The following is a 25984-nucleotide window of genomic DNA, read 5'->3' as shown; positions in this document are numbered from 1 at the left end:
GATAAGTGTGAGGTAAAAGAAGTCCTAAAAAACTATATACAGCAGATGAACATTATCTGAAAGTCATGACCTTAAAAAATAGGAAAAAAAATCCAACAAAGACCTGACACAGGACCTGAGAGATGAATCTGACCCTTCAGTTGATCCATCTACTGTCAGAAGCCTCAGAAATTGTCTTAATGGAAGGGTGGCTGTCAAGTAGCCATTCTTAAGCAAAGAAAATGGGGAGAAAAGGCTGAGGTATGCCACATTAGACAAAAACTGGATGGAAAACCAGTGGCAACAAGTCTGATGGAGTGATCAATCCAAATTTGAAAATTTTGGCCAAATCATCATCAATATGTACGGAGGACGTCACGAGAGAGGTACAACAGTGTGTGTCTTCAGCCAGTGGTGTTGGGGATCGTGCAAAATTGATGGAATTATGAATGCAGAAAAGTACAAACATATTTTGATTCATCATACAATACCATCTGGAATGGTTTCATTTTTCAGCATGACAATGATCCCAAACACACTGTGAAGGCAGTAAGAGCATACATGGATAGAAAAAACCCACAGTAGAACACTATCAATCATCACTTGGCCTCCTCAGAGTGAGGACCTCACCATTATTGAAGCAGTGTGGGATCATCTTGACAGAGAACAGAACAAAAGGCAGCAAACATCCAAAGAAGCCTTGAGAACTGTTCCTGAAGACAATGTTGGGTGTAGCATGAATCTAAAGTAATGAGTTACTGTAATCATATTACATTTGACAGTAATCCAGTAATGTAACGGGTTGTTGTACTAAATTCAGTAATCACATTATAGTTACAATTATGTTCTTACTTGCATTACAAAGGTTCTGCATGCCAGATAGATAGAATGGGAGAAAAACACATTAAACATGCTTTTTTTTTGTAATGTGCATTTGTGCTACAATCACTTGATTTTGGTTCATGTGTTTGTGTACTTTTGGTTTTATTGCATGAAAGAACATGATGGTAAAGTGCAAACTGCGTCCAGGACTGAAACAACTGCAATGCTGCTAACACAATACACTGGAATGAAAGCCCTAAAATATGGTACTATTCCAGGTATGATACCTCTGTATCTGTTACAGATATGGACAATACCCCGACGAATGCGCACTGGATATTTGATGGACACGTTTGGGAGATTTCTCCGTAAACGGACAAGATTGGACCCTGAAAAATCCAAACTCTGAATGAACATCCGTTACATATCTGGATAATATCCGGATAATATCCATTTAAACAGCTGTGACAGATCAGATCTTAATGTATTCTCTCTGGAAACATTATGGATACGTGGCAGATCCATAAAGTCGGATCTGCCACGGAGCATTCCGGATACAGGCCCTTCTTGTCTAGTGATATTTCGGCTTTTTACAAACATCTGTACAGACAGCATGCTAACACAAAGCTAGCGAAGAGCCCAGAGTGATGTTATAGCTGAGTGTACACAAACCCCAGCCCAGCCGCCAGAGCCTGATCTTCCACAGGTAACAAAGCGAGTGATGAACAGTCAGGATTGTAGCCTCCATTTCTACCTGTTAACGTCACAGTAGTATAATAGTGAATAACTATAATATAATAACATATAATATAATTTACTATATTATATATTTTGTCATTCTACATTATACTAACATAATGATATATAATGGTGAGTCACAGTATAATAGTGAATAATAATGAGCATATTAGTAAGGCATGACAGTGAGATAATGAAATTAAATTTAGTGAGATTCAAATATATCATTAATACTTGTGGTTTTCTTACTGTGATGTCAATTCTTTTGTGGACAAAACCTAAATACTGCTATACACGAAAGAAAGTGAAATGATACAGAAGTGTTCATGTGTACTACAGTGATCATTACACATTATAATTATACTATTACCTTTTCTGACTTGTATTAATAGGCCTACTCAATTTAGCTGCCATGTCTAATACAAATGTCTTATACATTTAGCTGTCATTTTATGCCAAATACCTCTTATAACTATTATTCCATGCAACAGAGAGCTAAAGCTAAATATAATGAATTTGTCCGGAAACTAATGAACTTCTTTGTCACCTAAAATTTAAAAAATCTGCAATACTGGACCTCACGCAAATATATAATTATCCCTGGTTTCTATCTTGATCTTTTCCATCTTTCAGACAATGGCTTTGCCATTTATTTTGAGATATGAAAATATGTACATGTATTTTCCATATTTGTACAAGTGAGTTAGCAATAACAAATAACAGATCAGCAGAATGGTCTGTCTTTTCTGTTCTTGATGGGAGGCAGAGCCAGCTGATGACGCCACTCTGCTGATGAGGCATATATAACAAGCAGATGGCTGGAAACATAAACCACTTGTGCTGTCAATAGTGAGTATGTGTGTGTATACGGATGTGGGATGTGTTTGATTTACAGAAGTGGGCTATATCTGAACTCTCCCTAACCCTCTCTCTGTATGGTAATACCAGTTCTGCAGACCGAACACGCTGTCCCTGTGGGCCCATAAAACACAAGGGAACTCTGTAAACCCATGACCTCTCCAATGAGGATATGAAAACCATCGATGGTCCCTGCTTTAACAAGACCTAAGGGGGCTTCATGTGGAGTCAAAGAAGTGAAATAAACTCCTTTAAAAGAGCTTAAATGGAGGGTTACACTGCGCTAACGTGGTTCACTGTGACCAGAGGTCTGTCACTGACCTCATTGACTGAGCATCACAAAGGTGGTAATGGTGGTGCATTTGTAAGTTAAACTCTTACTTCTGGAGCTGCTCCTCAGACACATTACCTGGTGACAACATTTAGTCAATAATATCTGTCTACAGTGGTAATACTGAAAAATTGCTTTCCATCTACTACCAAGAAATGTGCATTTTTATCTGTCATTGCAAGGTAATGAAGATGTACTTGGAAATACTCATATTTAAAAATGACCTTTATCCTTGTGGACTGCATTTGTGTCTCACTCTGCAAATCTTTCCCATCCAATTTTAGATAAATGAAGAAATGATAAGAGCATCACAGATCAGGGGCTGGGGTTGGAAGAAACAAGGTTCAAATGATTCTATTTGACCTTACACATTGGCAGAAAATAAACCCGGCCAACAAAACACATACGGTATCATAAAAGACAAATAAAAGAAACAGTAAAATAGATTTAATCGTAAATCACCCTGGTTACCATGACACTAACGTAATTCGCTTCAGGCTGCCACTTTGACTTAGTGAAGTGGCCCACGTGGCTCTAGTGTGTGAGTGTGTATTTGTGTGTAGGAACGGGTCTGTTTGTGTTCATGAGATTATAGCAAAGTCAAGAATAATGAGTAATTTAATGGCCTGCCATTCTGATTAGTCTAGGGCCAGAGTCTATTTCTGAATGAGAGAATGTGTGTGTGTGTGTGTGTGTGGGGGGGGGGGGGGGGGGGGGGGGGGGGGTTACTGTGTGGACAAGAGAGAAATAGGTAGTGATGTTGAGAGAAAAAGACAAACAGTGGTTCAGAAGAGAGAGCGAGTGAGGCAAGAATGAGACATCAAGTGAGAAAGAGCTCTGGAAGACAGCAGAGTAATCCACCCCCAAATCAGCAGCCAAAGCAGTGTTCATAGATTGGCTCTGTCTGCGCTGGACCCAGTGGAGCTGAGAGAGGGACGAAAGGCAAATGGCCTGGGCAGGCTGGTGTTTTTGTGAGTGGCAGCCACTTAAATTAAGCATTACTTTAATTAAAAACACACACACACACACATCCAGTAATGACATGCACAAAGGTAAATTTGTATGAGCAAATAAAAAAACAAACAAACACATACACTAAACAAGACCTCTGACTAAATTCTAAATTCCTTTGATTATTTTCATCTTTTGCTTCTAATGTCAGAAAAAACCCACAGCAGCTGGATTCTAAACCCACAGTGGTGATCGCTATATCATATATTCATTTTCTTTGCTACTAGTAAAATTCCAAAAATCTAGAAGGCTGCACAGGTCTGCCCACTGCATCAAGGTGGTGACCTTAGTGACTTAAATAATTTCTGCCCCATCTTAAATTTGTCTTGCCTAGTTAAAGTGTTAGAGTCCCTAACTGAAAGTGTATCAATTGAAAGTGTATCTGGAAGCAAAAAACATTTTACAATCAAGAGCAGTCAGGTTTTAGATCATAGTAATTTTATTGAAGCCTTCGCTGCAGTTTTCATAGATCTATCAAATGAATTTGATTCAGAAAAAAAGATTCTCAGATGAACAATTCCTTAAATTGTTTCATTATTATGTTTCTGAAAGATCTCAGAGAGTAAACTCCAAAGGTCTCAAGTCATGTCCACTTGTCATTTGGAAAGGTGTTCCACAGGGATCTAATCTTGGACCCCTTTTATTAACCCTGCACATAAAAAATATTATCTCTGCCACCCAAAACTCTAATGTACTTCTTTATGCAGATGACACTATTTTATATGCTACTGGCTCTTCCCTTCATCTTGCCATTGTAAATCTACAGTCTGCTTTTGATACATTTCAGAAATCACTAATCACACACAAACTTTTTTTAAATTCTTATAAAAGTGTATGATATTTACAAGGGTGCCTAAAAGTATGCAGCTTACAATCTATATTTAAACCCTTCATGGTCATAAGATTGATATTGTTGAAAGCTATAAATCCTCCATACTCTGGCTGGATGCTAGACTCACTTTTAAGAACTCAAGAAAATTAAAGACAAAGATTGGATTTGTAAGTTGTAAGATCATTGTACCATCCATAATTTTGTCTGTGGTTAAATGTGGTAATATATGCCTGCTTCTACATCCACCTTGAAGCCTCTTGATACTGTGTATCACAGTGCGTTGTGATTTACCACAGGAGATTCTGTTCATACTCACCATTGTATCTAATATGGAAAAGTGGGATCACAGCATTGTATGTATTTTTAAGGCTCTCCTGCAAATATTGCTTGCTTACCTCTGCTCTTTTTTTTTTTTTTTTTTTTTTGCCTGTCATGTCTGGCATATCTTGCAAACAGAACTGTGATCTGAATGCATTGTTGTGCCAAACATATTTGCTATTTCAAGATGAGCTCTATAGGTTCTCTATAGGCTCCTCTTGTTACTGTGTAACCCTTTATTTTATTTGAATTATTTTTAACATGCTATTTATCAAATTGTGCCAATTGTTACCTCTGCTCTTTGATAACATTTAAACACAATAATTACAGTGGCAGACATTTTAACATTAGCTGTCTGACTCGCTGCTTTCATTTTTCTTATTTCAGAACCCTTTTAGTGGTTAAGCGTTACTTACCAGTCCACTAAAATAATTTTTTAAAAAATGAATAAATAAATGAAACCACCTACCAAAGTTAGCTGATTACAGTGCAACTGCAAAAGGGCATGTTTGTTTTGACTTCCTATCCACCCATTTTGCAGGTAATTGAAGAACTTGCAACACATGTAAGAAAAACTGATTAGTAACTGTAGCACAATACAGTACTGAATTTAGTGTAATGTGTTACATTACTGCGAAAGAGAAAAAATTAATGTACACTGTTACTTTGATGTTAAACACACCATTATATACACAACCATTGCTTTTCTTTAATGTCTTATAATTAAGTTTTGACAACTAGAAGAAATCTTCATTAAAACTCAATAGTAGTGACATTAGTAAAACTAAGGTTCTTGATTCATCTAGTCTTTCAATTTAGGTATGAGAAGCTGGTCTGCATCTGCCAGGTGCTGTGCTTGTGTTTGTATGTATGTGTATGTGTATGTGTATGTGTGTGTGTGTGTGTGTGTGTGTGTGTGTGTGTGTGTGTGTGTGTGTGGGTAGTGGGCAGGAGGGTAGTGTGGGGGGTGATGTTTACACCAAAGTAGTGGAAACTTTTGAGGGGTCATGTGACCCGCTTTGTCGTCTCTCATTATCTGCCAAGAATGTTCATGTTAATCCCTTTAGCCTCAAAAAGAGAGAGAGAGAGAGAGAGTGAGTGAGTGAGTGAGGGAGAGAGAGAGAGAGAGTGAGTGAGTGAGTGAGGGAGAGAGAGAGAGAGAGAGTCTAAGAGACAGACTGAGGATGAGAGAGAGAAGGTGGGTGGAGGTGAGGGGTGGTTGGAGCTAAATCCTCTCAGTATTTTACTGGTTCTCAGAATCAGAAGACTGGAAAGACTGAGACAATTAGACAAACTGTGAAAGTGAGGAAGTGAGATCGAGAAATGGAGAAGCGGAAGTCAAAATTACATTAATCTCTCAGGTTCTCAAAAAAGAGGTATAATGACTAACACACAAAAAGGCAAATATATTAAAGAAAAGGGGGTAGTAGTAGATAGTAAGGGAAGTCAGGTGATGTGGAGTAACTGTCAAAAATAACTGTCAAGCGCAGGACAAAGTGACCTTACACACAATTGGTTAATGCCTGTGTGTGTCACACTGACATGGGAAATGTCTGTGGCATTCATTAGCAGGAATGGTCTCCAATTATACCTAAAAAAAGACATTCTGGGTCACACTGCACTTGTAACAATAAGGGTTGCAGTGACTTTTCATTCCTAATGTGTCAGTCTGCTTGTGAACTCGCAATGATGTATGGTATATGCCCATGCATTGATTTTGCAGATTCATTTGCTCTGAAACTTTCAGCCTACTTTCACCTGCTGGATGTGTAACATATCAAGAGATAGGTTACAGCGACCTGCTGGGAGTGTAATAGTTTGGTATAACTGAGATGAGCGAGAGAGACAAAGAAAAGTAGCAGAGCAATCTGTCAAATTTAAGACCTTTCCTTATAAGAAGCAGCTGGGAGCTGAGAAAGATGTGGTCATAAAATGAATCAGCATATGGACACAAAACAGTAAATTTAGAGGAGCCGTTTTGATAGTTGCAGCACTCTTAACTTCTGCTCTGACACTGACCTGCTCAGGAAGCCTGGGAAGGAGAGGCGCACAGGGTATCCATAACGGATCATGCGCACCATCTCAAGCACCCCGATGTACTGCAGCTGGGTAGACACATGGAAGCTGTCAAAACTGTCTGGCTGACAACTGGAGTTGGGTCGCACACACTCCACGAAGTGGGGAGTGCACGCCTGCAGTTTGCTAACCAACTCTGACAGTGTGTTCTGGAGGAGAAAGGAAAAGGAGAGGAGATGCATTCAAATGAATATTTTTAGTGTTGGGATCACAATAACCTTGTGGTTCTTTTTGTTTGTTAAGTAGTTTAGATAGGAAAGAAGGATTCTCTGACTTCATTTGATACTCAAAGTATGAGCTGCCACCAAATAGAGCAAGATCACAATGTGTTTGTGACAAAGTGGTCTGATTTTGGGGTGTGTTTTTGCCTCTGGAGGAAGCAAAAGCACAAAGAGCTCTTTGCTCTTTCTAAAGGCGTGTGAGTGAGAAAGAGCTTTTCTTCAATTCCTGAATTCAGAGATGCTCCATTCAAGGTCACATAGATGCATAAACACTTGCATCTGTGTTTTTGCCATTCGTCAAACTGACGTCAGTCTATGCGTTGCATACCCTTCGGTTCCAATGCTCAATACCTCACCCCTCATATTTGGATGTCACTACTAGCATTCACATAACTGTCTTCCCTCCAAACATGTGCATGCACACACTCAGATACGTGCCCACAGAACACAGCGGTTTTTGTTCATTGTTCATTCATTCATGTGGAGGGCTTCATGTTTGGCTTGGTACAGCATCATTCTTCAGCCCACTCTCTCCTTTCCTGCCATTCCCAGAGGGACTCGTTGACCACAAGTCCACAACCCTGATTGTGCAACACACTGGTTTCATTCAAACCAAAGGTACTGCGTCTCTGAACCACATTTTAGGCTACTTGCGTCACCAGCAAGAAGCTGCTCCCCTACTCTCCTCTAACTGATCATTTTTGTTGCTTTACATAGTTATGAAATCACAGCAATCTAGTTTAAATAGGGCTTAGCTTGGCATTCTTGCAAATGCTTGAGATTGGTGACAAGATTCACATAAATCCCTGTGTTTTAACATATGTTTGTATTTATGTAAGATGTCATCCAGATGCTTTCAAGTAACTATGCAGGAAATACATATCAGAATTGGATATGTAGTGTTTTTATACTGATTTCATGCATCAACATGCAATTGCAACAAATTGAAATAAAAAATGCAACTGCAACTGGAAGAACTATGCAATGGGAGGAGATTGTACCCTAAGCTGGACAGCTACTGTGATGGGTCCACAACGCTCTAGTCGCTGGAGGAAGGAGCTGGAGCCTTTTTTCTTCAAGATCTGCAGGTGGGAAGAGAAAATAGAGAGAAACTGTTAAGAGAGATAAACCTCTTACTTTAAGGGACTATTGAGGAATATGGAACATTCTCAACACATATTACCAAATTTGTGTAGTCTTAATCCAAACAATTTGATGTCTTTGATTGCTTGCAATCACATATGGAACATATTTAGAATTCAGATACAGTTGTGAGGTCTCATATGCAAGAACAAGGCCCAGCAGCATTTACCGTGTATTTACAGGGTTACACACTGAGCAGTGCAACAATATTGCCTACTGTTACCGTATAAGGCTACTGGGACAGATCAGTGAGGTGAAAGGGGGTCTTATATAAGCCTTTGGTCTAGATGGTTAATGAGGCACAGAGACAGCAGACAGGGCCTCCTGAAGGTTACACAACCAGAAATCACCTATGCGCACCTCTATACTATGCTTTCAAAACATTAAAGCAGATCAAATGAAGGGGGAGACATGGAAAAAGGGAGGAATAGCTGAATGAAGAGACTTGGGACATAATGAATATTGTTTTCGGGTGTACTTTTTGTGTTTTAATGATGTATGTTCTGAGTAAAGTGGTTAAGCACACTTGTGCCCTAAATTCATGTGTATGTGTATACATTCTTGTGGAGTTTTTTTTTTTTTTATCTCTTGCGCGGCTCTACAAACAAATCCAATTCCCAGATGTTTATATATAGCCATGTGGTGGGAAGAAGCTTAAATTAGATTATTTTTCCTTTTTTCTAAAAATACCATCCCTATTTTTCCATCGATTGATTTAGCAGTCACTTTCCAGCAGGGCTTTTGACTGACTGTGTCCCTTTCTAGGTGATTGTGTCACCAAGTCCTATACTTCATATTATGTAGTTGCAATGGGAGTAATCATAATATATATATATATATATATATATATATATATATATATATATATATATATATATATATATATATATATATATATTTTTTTTTTTTTGTTTTTTTTTGTTTTTTTTTGTTTTTTTTTACTTAAATCTAGTGGTCCATGCTAAATTCTTTTTAAAGGTGAACAGGTGACAAATTAGTGGTTTAAGGGTAGGGTGTAACTACAGCAGTGGGCTCATCCCACTGTGTGCAATGTACTGTACCTTGGTAAGATCATGGTACCTCCGGGGCTGTTGGGGGATAGAACTGGCACTGACAAGGGAGACTGAAGGTATCCTGTGGAGCAACAAGGCAGCTTTAGGCCCCCTCAGCCCTATGCAGCTCCGGGCTGCTGGCACCAAAGAACCAGTCTGAGTAAGCCTGGACTGGAAGAGCTGCTGGAGCAACACACTCTCACTGGCTGTTGGGCACAAAGCACATACATGCAGAGAGGGAGGAAAGCATAAGGGTAAGAGAAGCAATAGCATTGGTGGAAAAAGTGGGTGGAGGAGAATAAGGAGAGGTGAGAAGAAAGAAAGAAAGAATGAAAGAAAGAAAGAAAAAAAGATCAGCGGAGGAGTGAAAGCAGGGAGGATGCATAAAATTAGGCTACATGTAAACAACAATCAGTTAGGCAACAAGAGGGGGTGGACCATGTCGCTCTATAACACGTGGAGCAGTCTGCAACAACAATGAGCTCATTCAGAAAGCCAAACAACATGTGTGTGAACGTGGGTGTGTGGCTCTAATCTGAAAGGCTGGGAAAGGCAGAAAAAAAAAAGAAGTGAGGGAGAGGTGGTAAAGGATGGTGGCAGGTAAGTGCAGTAAGCAAAGAAAAATCACGAGTCCAGAACTCATTTCAGGACTTAATTACTAAAAGCTCCAAGTTAATTGCCCTTTCATTTACAGCAATCACCTCGACCACCTGAATAATCCATGTAGTTTTCTCTCGATCAATACTCTATTTTGAAAGAAAAATCTGGAAACAATTTTTTAATTAAAAAGGTTCTGTGACTCATTTAAAAAAAAAAAATAGAAATCAAATCAACTGCTGACAAAGCAGACCTCAGGATTCAGGGTTTTGTTTTCATTTTCAGTGTAACTTTTCTTAAGAAAAATAAGAGGATTCACAACCCTTCAACATCAAATCACAATTACTAATCAGCTGATGATGTTTGTAAAGGCATTACATTTAAATACACAAGCTCACAATTAAAAAAAAAAAAAATTTGATGTGCAGAAATGCTTATCTTTAGTATACTTATAGACAGATCATCAAGGGTAGGATGGCTTAACTGGAGCTGTCTGTATGCCTAAGTAGTCTTCATTCACTTGGCAGTGCACTCAAATTGTGTTTTTATTGCTTTGAATTTACACCACCCCTTGTCTGCCAAACAAATCAATGCACATTGCTCTAAGTGACCTGAGTCTGCCATGGCTGCTGCAGGGCAGATGACCATGCCATAGGACAAGAACACCCTGCAGTGCTGAAAATTCAACAATATTTTCTTTCTGAAAGCAAACCATGTCTCTAACACTGCTGTACGGTATAAAATGAACCAGCAGTGAAGGTAGTTGCGTCTGCAGACAACTTTTACACTTTACTGTCAAGTTCTAAAAAATTAATTATAAAAGTAATCAAAAAGTAATTCTAAGTTACACTACTTTGATAAACTAATTAAAATAATGCCATCAATTTTTGCAATTTTAACAGGGTAACTAGCAATTTATTTCCTATTACATTTAACGAGTAACCCTTTTCAGCATTGCTGCGCTCCTATTTTTTGAACCGTGGCATAGTGCACGTAAAATTAGAAGAATAAGAGCTGTTGCCCCCACTAAGAGGGATTAAACCCTTAAGTGAGTGCTTCTGCGTAGAGCACACAAAGGTTAAGGCTAGCCAGAAACATGAACCAGTATACTGCAATGTCTCAATATTTGTTTATAATGTTTATAATAAACAGGGGAAAATGACCATTATTCATACAGTCTTTGTGCACAAACACTTATATTGACACAAATCTTATTGGTAGTTGCCTAAAATAGCTTCACAACCCTATTATCTTTGTAATTAAACCTCATAAGACAATTCTGCAAAATGGAAAGGTCCAAACATTAAAAATATTCATCCATATTCATAGAAAAAGCAAATGCAAACATAATGCACATTTTTTTTTTCAATACAAAATTTAATTTTGAGTGCATAATCAAATGAGCAAAGTCTCAAATTCCACTTTAAAAAAAAAAAATTCATTCATTTATTCTTCAGTTCATTTTTTGTTTGGGTTCTTCCATTTTAATTAAGTTAACTGAAGACATCTTTTTCAGATCATCTTCACCCTACTTTAACTGCCTACAGTTTTACGTGATAATGCACATACCCTACACTTTCATCCTAATTGCTTTTAAGGCTTAAACCCAAAGTCAGGAGGGTATGGCACCTATAAGGATAAAAAAAAAAAAAAAAAAAAGAGAGAGAGAGAGACATTGTTTACGTCTCTGTGTGGATGAAAGGCCGCGATGCATCGACCTTTCAGACGGAGGGATAACATCCAAGTCTGAGAGACGGGCTAGCCTTTAGAAGATTAGCCTCATCATGGAAATTATAGCAATTAGGCTGCTGGACGCGAGGCTACCCTGGCAGTCACACAACGAGTCCCTGTGTCCTGCTAACCACAACACCTCACATCTGGCACCTTCTATAGACAATATACACACAGACGGTGCTGCCTGCTGCATATGGGATGAAACGCACACGCACAAACGCAACCACACTTAGACAACGAGTGGTTTTGTGCACTGTTTGTTTGCACAAGAGTGCATCTCTGTAATGAAGCCTGTGCTGACACCACAATGTGCTCATATGTGTGTTATTCATTGGGTACTTACACTTAATTGTAAAAAGGAGATTCTGAGGCAGAGAGTCCTTGTTTTTTGTGAGTGATCCTGTGAGGTTGTATGAAATCTGGCAGAAAAACAAATCATTAATAAACACTCATTTACATACTTATCTAGTATAAAAAAGAAATTGTTATTTAAATTTCTTCCACTATAGAAAGTCAGCTTATATGTCACAAATGTGCCACTGATACAAATATAACGGGCCAAGCACAATTCTTTTGAACTTTGTCCAGTATATCCACTATCCCTCCTTTGCGCATGCCTAAACCACCTCAGCCTTGTCGCTCTACCTTTGTCTCCAAACTGCTCAACCTGAGGTGTCCCTCTGATGTATTAATTTCTAATCCTGCCCATTCTGGTCACTACCAATGAAAATCTGAGCATCTTCAGCTCTGACACCTCCAGCTTAGCCTCCTGTTTTTTTGTTAGTGCTGCCATGTCCAGACCATATATATTAGCAGGTCTTACCATCTTGCAAACCTTTGCTTACATTCTTGCTGCTATCCGTCTGTCACAAATCACCACTGATACTCATCTCCACCCACTCCACCCTGCCTGCACTCTCTTTTCTGCCTCTCTTGTGCACTGCCAGGTATTTAAACTCAGCTACCGTCACTACCTCCGCTCCTTGCAGCTTCACTGCAGCTACTTGCTTCCACTGACTTTCATTTCTCTTCTCTCCAGAGCATACCTCCAACTCTCCTGGCTCTCTTCTACCTGTTCCTTACTCTCATTACAGATCACAGTGTCATCTGCAAACATCATAGTTCACAGAGACTCCTGCCTGACCTCATCTGTCAGCCTGTTCATCACTACTGCAAAAAAGAAGGGGCTTAGAGTCGATCCCACCCCCACCTTGAAACCATCTGTCACTCCTACCACACAGCTCACCACAGTCTTGCTGTCCTCATACACATCCTGCACCACCCTCACATACCTCTCTGCTAATGCTGACTTCCTCATAGAGTACCACAGTTCCTCTCTTGGCATCCTATCAAATGTTTTCTCTAGATCCAAAAATCCCTTCTCTATACCGCTCCATGAACACTCTCAAAGCAAACAGTGCATCTGTAGTGCTCTCTCTGCATGAAACCACACTGCTGCTCCCTGATTGTCACCTCTCTTCTTAACCTAGCTTCAACAATTCTTTTCTATAGCTTCATGGTATGGCTCATCAATTGTATCCCTCTGTAGTGACCACAGTTCTGCACACCCTTCACCCTTGTTCTTGAAAACTGGTGTCACTGGTGTGGTAAACATTCTTGTTAAGAAGTCCACTGCCCTCTCTCTATACATACACATCTCCATACCTCCACAAGTATGTCATCTGGACTAACCATGTTTCCAGTCTACATCCTATTCAAATCTGTCCTCGTTTCCTCCTTTCTAATCCTCTGTATCACCTACTGAAATAAAATCACTTTTCATACACACAGACCTGTCCTGCATAGTGGCTGACAATAAAGGCCGGGCCTTGGTCTTTCGGAGGGGGGTTCCCATTGCCGTCCTTGGTTGTGAGAGACAGCCCGTGAATTGGGTTGGAGTCCAGCTGGGCAGAGAGCCTCTTGTACAAGGTCTGCTCTAATGGCCGCAGACTCTGGCTCTCCTCATCTAACACGCACAGCAGCCCCTGAGGCTTCTGGAGGAGGAAAAGACAGATGTTCACATTATCATTTAGTTTGGTGATATTTACAAAGCATTTGACAATAACTGCAATCCATATTTTCTGACACTTCCAGCTATCCAGATATGATACACTTTTCCTGTGACATAAAAGAGATTCAGTGATATTATTTGCTTTAGTGATTTCTTGGCCAATTATAATGGAGACATTACAGGCAGAAAGTGAGTATAGAGGCTGGGCAAGGGGCATCTGCGCAGCCCATATACTGGTTATGTTTGAAGAGATTTCAGTCATCATCTGTCAGTTTTTTGACCATGTAATGTTTTTGCCTTTTGTCTCAAACAAAACTTCAAGAGTTTAACTATGGAAACCTTCTTATTTTCAATAAAACTGCAAATAAGTAATGAAATGTGTAAATTTTACTTTGTCATTCCAAAGGTTTTGTCAAAGCTCTGGGTGGGCTTGTTGCATAATGACAAACCAAACCAGACTGGACTGGTCCAAACCAGAAACATACAGTACCTGAAAAAAGAAGTCCAGAACGGCTGGGTGGTTTCTGGGAGAGCGGGCGTTCTCCATGGCGATGCCCTCCTGCAGACACTCAGCCTGCTCCTGCTGGAATAGCACCTCAGAGACGTACTGCCTCATCCGCTCATTGGTCATGTTCACACACAGCTGGAATGCACACAGCACACACACACACACCAACATGTAAAAACACTCTTAAGCACACATAACTGAAGTTCACCAGACAGATGCTGCTGAATGTTTATTTTTTTAAAAATGCACACATAAATGCTGGACACAATATGTTGACAGGGGCATAAACAAGCTGATTTCTCTTGTAGGAGATGACCCATATATTATTACAAATGTACATAGTGACACCTTGAGCACGGTGTAGACTAGGGTTTAATCCCAGGAAATGGGATTCCCAGTAAATCCTATCAGGACCATACAACAACAACAACATAATAACATGCTTATTTCTCTTTCTTGTATTTAGTGCTGCTTTAAATAGCCAGGACTTAGCTGAAGTTATTAAAAAGAAACACTTTTATTACATACATATCCATAGCATCATAAATTCAATCAAAAATACGGCCAAAGTCCAAGCAGTGCCACTCAAAGGCAGAGCCAGCCGCTACACGCCCCTCCAAAAGTATTAGAACAGTGAGGCCAGTCCCTTTATTTTTGCTGTAGACTGAAAAAAATGGATTTGACATTAAAAGATGAATATGAGACAAAAGATCAACATTTAATTTCCAGGTATTTACATCTGGATTTGATACACAGCTCAGAAGATAACACCTTTTGTCTGAACCCACTCATTTTTCTTTTGAGCAAAAGTATTGGAACGTGTTTGTTTTGTTGCCCAGATGTGTCCTGTTACATTGATTATTCAAACAATAAATACCACTAAATGTCTACGCTCAGTTTCAGATTTGGGTTTCGCCTGTGCAGACTGTGCATTTATAGTCAGAGGAGTGACCAACATGAAAACTAGAGAGCAGTCTGTGGGTGAAGCTAAGAGAAGATGGAAAATCATTCAGAGCCATCGCACAAACATTGGCCAGAGCCAGTCCAACTGTTTAGAATGAACTGGAGAAGTCCTGACTGGTGTACTAAGTAACAGATGTCGGACAGGTAGACCAAAGAAAACAACAGCAGTTGATGACCTAAAAATTGTAAGTGCTGTAAAGAAAGACCCTAGTTTGGAGAAACAAAGGATCTGCTCACAATCCCAAACATACGAGCTCATCTGTGAAACAGTGGAGATAATGCCATGGCTTGGGCTTGCACGGCTTCTTCTTGGACAGGCTTATTAATCTTCATTGATGATGTCACGCATGGTGGCAATAGTAGTAGTTGTCTGTCAATTGAAAGAAAGATGCAACCAAACTGATTGGGAGATCCTTCATCACTGCCAAAACTACAAAGGAGTTCATCAGGGGCAGGAAGTGGAAGGCTTTAGACTGGCCAGTGCTTCCCAAAGTGTGGGCTGTGGTCGAAGATACTGCGGGGGGTGGGGGGTGCAGTAATAACAGAAATTCAGTTTGAAATTACTCACATGAGCAGTTACATATTTGTATAAGTGTGTTTATTTATATAAAAAGTGAATTAAAGATGGTAATAGAAGGTGGTTAGTTTGTGATATTACTCATTACTCTGACCTAAATTTTCTGCTCTTGTATTAAATTTGTGTCCCAGTGGCAAGTGGGTCACATATTGGCATTAGCACTTTATATATGACTGGGTAGTATTAGCAATTTATAGCCAACAGCCTGTTGTTTATGTTTTTTGAATCAACTTTTCAAGGAAATACATCACTCTCTTGTATTTTGATACAGTAAGTGAAAACTATCGGACAACCGGGGAGACAGGGGCCCCATGGGATTTTCTGTTATTTAAATGGGCTGCTGCACTCTTGACTTGACTTTGGGAACCACTGCTATAGAGCATGCATTTTACCCACTACAGAGAAGACTGAAGGGAGTAACCCCCAAAACAAACAATAATTCAAAGAGGCTGCAGTGAAAGCCTGGAAAAGTGTAAAAAAAGAAGACTGCCAAAGTTTAGTGATGTCAGTGGGTCACAGGCTTGATGCAGTTGGAAGCAAAGGATTTGTGACTAAATATTAAGTCTTATTCACGTTTATCGATTTTAAGTTTATCTGCTCCAATGCTTTTGCTCACAAGAAAAATGGGTGGGTTCAGACAAAAAGTGATATCTTCTAAACTGCATCAGATTCAGATGTAAATACCTGGAAATAAAAGCTGAGATGTTGATCTTTTGTCTCATATTGATTTTTTTTTTTATGTCAAACCCAAATGCTTTCAGTCTACAGCAAAAATAAAGAGATTGGCCTCATTGTTACGGAACTTTGGGAGGGGTGTGTACTATAACTGGAATAGTCCAAGACGAAAACAGCTCCAATAGATAAAAATATCACAATGATTATAGAATAACGGGATAAAAGCTGATTTGCTGAATGTGTGGTAATCATCAACAGGCTTTGATATACACTATACTGCCAAAAGCATTCATTCACCGATCCAAATCATTGAATTCAGGTGTTCCAGTCACTTCTATGGACACAGGTGTATAAACCAAGCACCTAGGCATGCAGACTGCTTCTACAAACATTTGTGAAAGAATGGGTCGCTCTCAGGAGCTCAGTGAATTCCAGTGTGGTACCATGATAGGATGCCACCTGTGCAGCAAATTCAGTTGTGAAATTTCTTCACTACTTAATATTCCACAGTCAGCTGTTAGTGGTATTATAACAAAGTGGAAGAGATTCGGAATGACAGCAACTCAACCACAAAGCGGTAGGGCACGAAAAATCACAGAGCGGGGTCAGTGGATGCTGAGGCGATTGACTTTCTGCAGAGCCAATCACTACAGACCTCCAAACTTCATGTGGCCTTCAAATTAGCTCAAGAACAGTGCACAGAGAGCTTCATGGAATGGGTTTCCATGGCCGAGCAGCTGCATCCAAGCCTTACATCACCGAGCATAATGGAAAGCGTCAGATGCAGTGGTGTAAAGCACACCACCACTGGACTCTAAAGCAGTGGAGACGTGTTCTCTGGAGTGACAAATCACTGGCAATCTGATGGATGAGTTTGGATTTGGCGGTTGCCAGGAGAACGGTACTTGTCTGACTTCATTTGTGCCAAGTGTAAAGTTTGGTGGAGGGGGGATTATGGCGTGGGATTGTTTTTCAGGAGTTGGGATCGGCCCCTTAGTTCCAGTGAAGGAACTCTTAATGTTTCAGCATACCAAGACATTTTGGACAATTTCATGCTCCCAACTTTGTGGGAACAGTTTGGGGATGGCCCCTTCCTGTTCCAACATGACTGCACACCAGTGCACAAAGCAGGTCCATAAAGACATGGATGAGTGAGTTTGGTGTGGAAGAACTTGACTGGCCTACGAGTCCTGACCTCAACCTGATAGGACACCTTTGGAATGACTGTGAGCCAAGCCTTCTTGTCCAACATTAGTGTCTGACCTCACAAATGCACTTCTGGAAGAACGGTCAAAAATTCCCATAAACACTCCTGAATCTTGTGGAAAGCCTTCCCAGAAGAGTTGAAGGTGTTATAGTTGCAAAGGGTGGGCCGATATGATATTAAACCCTATGAATTAAGAATGGGATGCCACTCAAGTTTATATGTGTGTGAAGACAGACGAGCAAATACTTTTGGCAACATAGTGCTTTTTTTATCGTGCAGGTGGACAGTGTCCCATTTTTCTTCCATTATTTTTCTTCAAGGTAGTTTAGCCCATTAACAGCATAGCCCCAGCAGGTGGTTGATTGAGTCAGCTCATTAGCAAAATGCTGAGCCGGTACAACACAGTTCTAATTAACAAGTCTGACCCTGATCCATCTGCACATGTGGAGCATGCTTGTGTATGTTGTTGCATATGTGTGCATGTGTGTACAAACATGTCAGAGCTTGTTTGTCACTTAAGTGCCACGTCTACTGTAAGAGGTCGTTGTGTTTATTTATCCAGAACATGCCCCTCCTCTTCTCTCTTCTGTGGGTTGAGTCTATTGAAAGAACGCACCCAGTGCCAGACATACAGTAGATCTCTAGCTTTCTCTCCCCCCCCCCTTTTTTTTTTGTTATCCTGCTATCTTCTTTTCTTTTCTGGCACTTTCCATGACTTATATAGGAAAGGTGAAACAATGCCTCACCTCCACTTGGACTGGAAAAAATCCAGATGGGTTAAGCCACTGTTATCTTAGTCACACACACACACACACACACACACACACACACACACACACACACACACACACACACACACACACACACACACACACACACACACACAAAGCAAACACAAACAGACACTCTCTTAATAAAAGCTGTGAAAAACTAGTAGCTCCACAGGGAGGAAGTGTGAGCTTTCAGTAGCAGGAATGAGCACTTAGCCTCTTGAGCACTATGAATTACACTCTGACACACCACACGCACACACATACACACACATGTCTGTCTGATCCCTGCTGGTCTTACAACTAAGTAGTTTATTAACAGTGCATACTTGATGGTACATGGTAGATTTACAACCCATAGCAGGTGAACTCTATAGAGCCACACATGTTGGACTTTGCAGACATTATAACCTATAAAGTAAAGATAGCAGATATGCTGAGTAGCCTGTGTATGCAAATCTATGTACAGTATGTTTATATGCAAAAGTACACATGCACACTAGTTTTAGCTGTTCCCTTGCCACAAGGGGAGGCCACAGCAGGTAGCTCCACATGTTTGAGTTGGCAGAGTTTTACACCGGATGCTCTTCCTGACACAATCCCAAAAGGGGGGTGTTTGACTCCAGTTAGAATTGAACCAGCAACCTTTCACTTGTCTCGTGAATGTGTTAACCACTACACCATTGGAGGCACAAGAGATCACAAAAATAATAATTATAATAATCACACCTCAAATGTATAATGCAGGAGGTTCAAAAACCTGTTTAAAAAAGAAGTAGTTTGTCTGCTAATTCCAGGGACACCACTGCTTGCGTTCATTACTAGGCCTCTTAATATTACATATAACACATTTTGATAAAACTTACTCATTAATAAAGACTAAAAGTCATGCACTTACTTAAATGTGGAATTATTTACATAATGCTGTTGTTTCTGGTAGTATGCAATAATGCGACTGATACAGCCTGAGACTAATGTTACAATATCTAGTGCAAAAAACAAATTAAAAAAAAAAAAAATGGGAGCCACTATTCTGGATTAGGATGAACTTGATTCAATAGTCTGTAATGACAAGTAATGTGATGCCAAATATACAAAGTAGTATTTTATTAAAAACACACTCTGCCTCAAATACATACTGGTTTGAGGCTGCCTATTACACTAACATGCTGCACAGACAGACACTGTCAGCCGTGGGTTCATTGGAGGACAGATGAAAATCACGCCACAGTCAGCCACAGACCTCACCACATTCATTACAATTACAGACAAAAATGTCCGGGCTAAAACAGATAAGAGCGTCAAATATTTTTAAAATTTGATAAGGATCACATACAGCACTATTTGGAGATATTTCAGTAGCACAGTGTGGCTGCAGGGGACACATTTGGCTTGATTGGGAGAAATAATCACACAGCATGAAGGGAACATAATATTGATGGGTTTTTTTAGTTTTTTTTTTTTAATGACTGAATTGACTGACCTGCTCAAATCCATTCTTCTGAAATTCTTCAAACCCAAAAATGTCCAAGATCCCAATTTCCCAAGCAGGATCACTGGAAGAGATAAGTGAATGTTATAAAACGGCCACTTTCATTTTTCCTGAGAAAAACATGAGAAAAGTGTTGCTTGTGTCACTAACAAGAAATTTCATGCTTGTGAGTGCGTGTGCGTGCGCGCGTGTGTGTGTGTGTGTGTGTGCATGCGTGCGTATACACATATGTATGCAATAAAATCTGAAGGGGGTGTGCCATGAGTGTGTGGTTGACAAATTTATTACATTCTGTGGCTGGTGTGTAAACAAGGCAGCTCACAAACACATTCCAGAAGATCTACACCAGGTTATCAGAGTGTGATAACACTTCACAACATCAACAACACCAAGGATCCTATGTCCTTCACCTGGGTGTGTGTGGATCTAAGTTTGTGTGTGTGTGAGAGGCCTCCATAAAAACCTTGGGTGTGTCCTCCATGTTGTTCAGTACACTGATTTCAGTGTAGATGCCTACTGAATTGTCTATTTCCACTCTAAACTAAATGCCGCGTTACAATATTCATATTAATCACTCTAATTACCCCAAATTAGTGGTTGCTTTTGAAAGTATGTCCTTCCAAAGATTCTTTATTGTCGTGTACAATTAAAATGAAAACACAACTGGACACACATGCGCATACACATGGCACACACACAGTTATACCTGATTGTGTCATCCTGTCCCTGAAGGTAGTCATTGATACTGTTGACCAGATAACTGAAGAGGCGCCCATAGATGGCTTTGGCAAGCTGGTCCCTGTACTGCTCTGACATCTCTACTGTGTGGCGCCGAGTGATCACATCACCTGCACGAAGGGGACAAAATACAATTTCTGGCATGTCGACAGACATGGTTATTGCACAATTGCAGTAAGTTTGATTTTTATTTTCCACTGTCTTTTCTTTAAAAGGTTAAATCTCCCCAGGACTATGACTATTTCTTTCTGAAAAAGGACCTAGGCATCTGTCCATCTGCCCTCTCTCTCTCTCTCTCTCTCTCTCTCTCTCGGGGGTTCCAAAGAGATTTCCAGGCCATAAACGTTATACAGATGGGTGACATATTAACAGCAAACCCTTAAAACCTGACCCCTACAATAAAGGATATGCTGTAAGGGGTATTTTACAAGCATGGTTTGGGTCCATTTGCCCCTTTAGGGGGAAAGGTCACTGCAAATCCATAGTAAAGTTGTTCTGGGTGATCACCTTTCTGAAGCATTTCCATCCTGATGAGAGTGGCCTCTTCCAGGATGACAATGCCCACATCAATATAGCACCAGGACTCACTGAATGGTTTGATGCAAATAATGTGAATCATGAACTTGGAAAGGCTGCTAAAGCCATACCTTTGAAATACTGAACATCAGAAGTGAGGGCGGAGCTTAAGTCACTGGAGGACACCTGCAATAATCCAGCAACTGTTGCAAGGGAGAAAGAGAAAGAGAAGAGGCAGAGTAAATGACAGTGACACAGTGACAGGATGAAAAACATCAAAATAACACCATTAAACATTAACTGAGCATCAGAAAGGCAGTGCTGATAACATCCCACAGCCCGCTGCTCTGATGATGATATCACACCGACAGCATAACAAGCTGAACTCTGCTACAGCTGATTCCCGCTTAACTGATCGATGGAGCTGGCAGCAATTAGTCATCATTGGATTTCTGAGCAGAAGCCATAAACAAGCAGCGTAAACAGGTGACAGCAACCCTTTGCTGACATCACTAGCCATAACAATACATCTCCCCGACAACAACTTCTCACAAAAGTCACAGGCATACATGTAGTAGTTGTATCATGAGAGAAAAAAGAGAAAAATAGTGGCAAAATGTGGACATGAGTGATCTTTCCCCATTCTGTTTGCAGGTTGGCAGAAAATATACCAAACAGGTAACTGTCTCATCTTCAGCTATTACTGGCAGGCTGCCAAGAAGAAGTCCAAAGGAGAACGGGGGAGGCGCTTTGAGAACAAGGTAAACAAAATGAGTTAGTGTGATCCACCCCTCCTCCACTGCTTAGTTCCACCCCCTCTGAGTTTGGAAATGCAGCCCTGGCGGTGGCAGGAGCACTGACCTCTCTCCAGCAGCTGCAGGTCGGAAGGGAAGGCCGTGTCAGCATCTGTCAGTGCTGTAAAATGCAAGTCCCCAATATGGAGCACAGCAGATAGCAGCGTAAACACCGAGTCGACCTCCTAGCAGAGAGAGAGAGAGAGAGAGAGACAGGAGAACATTGGGAGACTGAAATAGAAGCTACCACATGTATGATTTTTCCACTTCTAAATAAAACTATATGAAAGGTTTAAGAAATTGGTCACAGTAAGTCCAGCCTTTATTTTTTAGAAGGACATGAGTATTTATTTATTATTTACCTGTGTGATACCTGGACACCGTGTGTCCTGTGATACCTGGACTGTATATCCCTGAGCTTTGGCTATTTCATGTTACGTCCACACTAATATGTTTTCATTTTAAGATGAAAACAGTCTCCGTTCAGATCAGCACATTATTACCGGTTAGATAATCTCCGTCACTAACAAGATGCCTGAAAAATGTATATCACATGGAAATTCGTGCAGGTAGGCAGCAGTAGCATGATAAAATATAATATATGACTGCATAACGGCCTCTAGCACAGAAAAGAAGGTTAGCAATGATTGTAATTTTTGTTGAAATAACAATTTGTAATCAAGGTTGATGGCGTGTGTGACAAATGAGCAAAGAACACAAAGTGACAAGAGTTAATCAGGCATCAAATCTACGTTTCTGCATGATTATTTCCAAAAGTCTCATTTACCACTGCCCTGGTTTCATTTGGCAATAGGCAATCCTTTCGGCTACCTATACTCTAATATTTTCCGTATTTGCTTTGTGACAATTTATGTTTTCTGCTGCTCTACTTTATGCTCTTGTGTTGACATGATCAACCCTCCAAGCAAAGAAACATCTGGTCTTACTTTCTGTTCTCCTTCTGTAGAATATTATATAAGCAACCAACCTGCAATTCCTGTTTATACCAACGGACGTTGAGTATGGAGGAAAATTGGGGACATTTGTTTATTTATTTATTGCTAACAAGCAATGTATTGCAAAATGCAAAATGTAAAAAAAAAAAAACAAAAAAAACCCCGCAAGAATATCAGAAAATTCAACAGCTATGATTCATCAGCCCTCTTAACTCAATTCAAATCTTCTCTTTCTCTGTCACACCCTCTCTTCCTCTGTGCCCTTGAGTAGAGGACGCTTAATGGAATACCCCATGAAACAATGCAGTGAATCTCTGAGAGGGAGGGATGTCTGAGTTTGAGGGTGTGTGCTTGTGTACGTGTGAATATGTCTGCGAGTGTACTCTTTCCAGGCAGGATATTGGAGCTGATATCTCTGAGATAAACAAGCATTAGTCTCTGTCTGACACTCTATACATGGAGAGACCCTTCCGCTTAGGAAGCAGGAGGAAGAGAGCAGGGGAGAGAAAAGGAGCTGCGGGGAGCATTAATGACAGTTGACCTTTGATTCTGGACTGGGAGCCATCCTTTGATGAGAACTTAGACAGAGACCAACGGGTGGTCTATCACTTCCACTCCTACTACCCCACCCCTTCTTCTGTCCCTTGGTCTTATCCAGTAGACAGCAGTGCTGTGTGATAATACCACTATCTATTGCTCTATCCCTCTGTCCTGTATGCCTTCTCTGTGTCTTCTGACTGCTGCTGGATTAAAAGATGGGACGATGGTCACTCAACGCTGAGAGATGCTGACTGGAATCTAAGTATAGAACCTGATAATGGGCTGGGAAAACAGTTGGTGGTGCACAGGACAGACAGTACCAGTGCACACTGTATGCACTCTGTATGCTTAAATCAATGTCTCCTCTGCTATTCAATTCAATTAAATTCAGGTTTATTTATATAGCTCCAAATCCCAACAACAGTCACCTCAATGCACTTTATACTGTAAGGTGAAGTCCCTTCAATAACAATCAAATGATCCCTGATGAACAAGCGCATTTCAAAGGTGGGATGGAAAAACTCCCATGTTAACAAGAAGAAACCTCCGTCAGAGCCCGGCTCAGGGAGCAGCAGCCATCTGCCATGATCGTTTGAGGTCACATACATTTCATGCATTCTGCAGACAGATGATTGAAGAAATTTTTCAGGGAGTTGAACTGAGAGTTATCTTTTTTATCCCCCCAATTCATTATTTAAAATTGTGTGGGAAAAATTCCTTGTGATTATGGGAAGCCAGTGGGACATCTGTTTGAAATATTAAACTTTACAGATGAATCGAAGCCCCAAACAGTTAATTCTACTCTCGAAGTATGAATAACTTGAAGGTTCAGCCTAGAGTTTTAGGCCAATTAATGACCCACCTAAAACCTCTGGAGAGCCATTCCCTGGTTTCAGACTGCTACAGTCTCAGTTTGTGCCCCCCCCAAACACACAAACACACACACACACACACGCACAAAATCTGGTGTAATATCTCATCAGTGACCTATGTGACTTCAAGGTCTGTGACACGACCACGTTTATTCCTCCCTGCTGTCAGTAACCTTTGGCTCAACACCGTGCTGCGCAAATCAATACCTGCTTGTTGAAGCCGAGGGCTCGCAGGGCTTGCTTGACTGCCGCAAGATGTTCTCTGCTCTGAGTAGAAGCTGTAGCTACTGGAGGGTTCTCCCCTGGAAGTCCTCCACTAATATACCTGAAGTGTGGACAGAAAGATGCAGTTTATACTAAATAAAATAAATTTATAAAAACAAGGCTATTTTTGGTTAAAAGGCTCATGCTATCTTTGTAGAGAGGCTATCAAAGATGTGTGTAATACTTCAGGCTTCTGTGAACTGTAGTTTGAGCTCTCTTAATTTTTAGGAGCATGTGAATTTTCTATTGACTATAACCAATAACATGTTTACAAGTGATTTAATAAACTACTAATATACAGCATATACAACACCTGACAGCCACATACCTATGAGCCAGGACATTGTTGAGGTAAAGTGCACTCTTCTCCTCAGCTGAAAGGCCTTCAGCCATCAGGTAGAAAATTCTGAAGCTGTGTTGTTGAACAGGCAGGTGGACCAGACGGGACTTCTCCAGCATATAGGTGTACACATGGGCTTAAACATTAAAATGTGTTTATAATTCAGTAACAGGAGAGTATAAATTACATTTTAACAATAGTAGTTATGAATATTAAATCTGTGACCACTACTGAATGACAGGTCCACAGTGATCAATTACCTGGACTTAAAAAAAAAAGGTGATTGGACTAAAAAGAAGCAGAGGACACATGGGCTTTGCTGCCCCCTGCTGGTGTTCCTACTGTGCAACTGATTTTGAAGAAAGGAATTAATGGTAGTGTCATTATCACAAATATAGTGACAAATACTGAAAATAATGGGAACTGACACGATTATCATTATTCTGACAACTATATTTGTTTTAATATTCAAGAATAAATGTGTGGAACAAAAAAGGGAAACGTTTTATTTCATGTATAACCAGTCTCAATTAGAATGCAGACATTCTGAAAAAAAAAAAAAAGGATTTTTGTTTTGACACATGCAATCAAGTCATATCCAGCGCTTCAGTTACGTGAAATGCAGGTTACCTCTGAGTGGTGTCCTCCTCTTATCACAGTATTGGATCGTCAGCAGCTTGATGAAGCGGCTTGAGTTGCTGTTCCTCTGGGTCTTCGCGTGGCCAAAGGCTTCCAGTATACAGTTGACCTGCATGTCCCATCAACCACAGGACATTATGGTCTCTTCGAATGACTTTCATTTTCTCTGTATTTCTGTTACTTCAACTTAAAGCGTCTCTCTCACAGGCCTCACAAAAATGGAGTCGTGATTCAATTTTCTACCACTAGATGTCAGTGTACACCCATTATCTGGGTACTCAATACAGCGCGTGTCCCAGAATTACAAGAGCGCAAGCTGACCCAGATATTAACTGCACAAGGATGACTTCATCCAAAAGCAGCACTCCGAGGCTACACACTGCTTTGTTACATAGAGTTGCACAAGTGAC

At 40.3% G+C, this 25984-nt stretch overlaps 1 protein-coding gene across 1 annotated transcript in view; it reads right to left on the bottom strand.

The window, feature by feature from the left end:
• The window catches only part of myo16 (myosin XVI), an 86617-nt gene that overhangs the window by 19973 nt on the left and 40660 nt on the right, over positions 1–25984 (bottom strand). Inside the window, exons 15-28 of the mRNA XM_030759016.1 lie at positions 25566–25683; positions 24904–25071; positions 24780–24807; positions 24539–24596; positions 22031–22148; positions 21301–21372; positions 20622–20763; positions 19907–19979; positions 14214–14366; positions 13506–13706; positions 12056–12131; positions 9391–9587; positions 8188–8268; positions 6909–7114 (exon numbers count right to left, since the gene is read on the bottom strand). Of these exons, the coding sequence (XP_030614876.1) occupies positions 6909–7114; positions 8188–8268; positions 9391–9587; positions 12056–12131; positions 13506–13706; positions 14214–14366; positions 19907–19979; positions 20622–20763; positions 21301–21372; positions 22031–22148; positions 24539–24596; positions 24780–24807; positions 24904–25071; positions 25566–25683 (1691 nt within the window). The remainder of the gene's footprint in view (positions 1–6908; positions 7115–8187; positions 8269–9390; positions 9588–12055; positions 12132–13505; positions 13707–14213; positions 14367–19906; positions 19980–20621; positions 20764–21300; positions 21373–22030; positions 22149–24538; positions 24597–24779; positions 24808–24903; positions 25072–25565; positions 25684–25984) is intronic.

Source organism: Archocentrus centrarchus, chromosome 21 (assembly GCF_007364275.1).
Source record: "Archocentrus centrarchus isolate MPI-CPG fArcCen1 chromosome 21, fArcCen1, whole genome shotgun sequence".
Classification (NCBI taxonomy): domain Eukaryota; kingdom Metazoa; phylum Chordata; class Actinopteri; order Cichliformes; family Cichlidae; genus Archocentrus; species Archocentrus centrarchus.
This window is presented reverse-complemented; position numbering and strand designations above follow the sequence as displayed.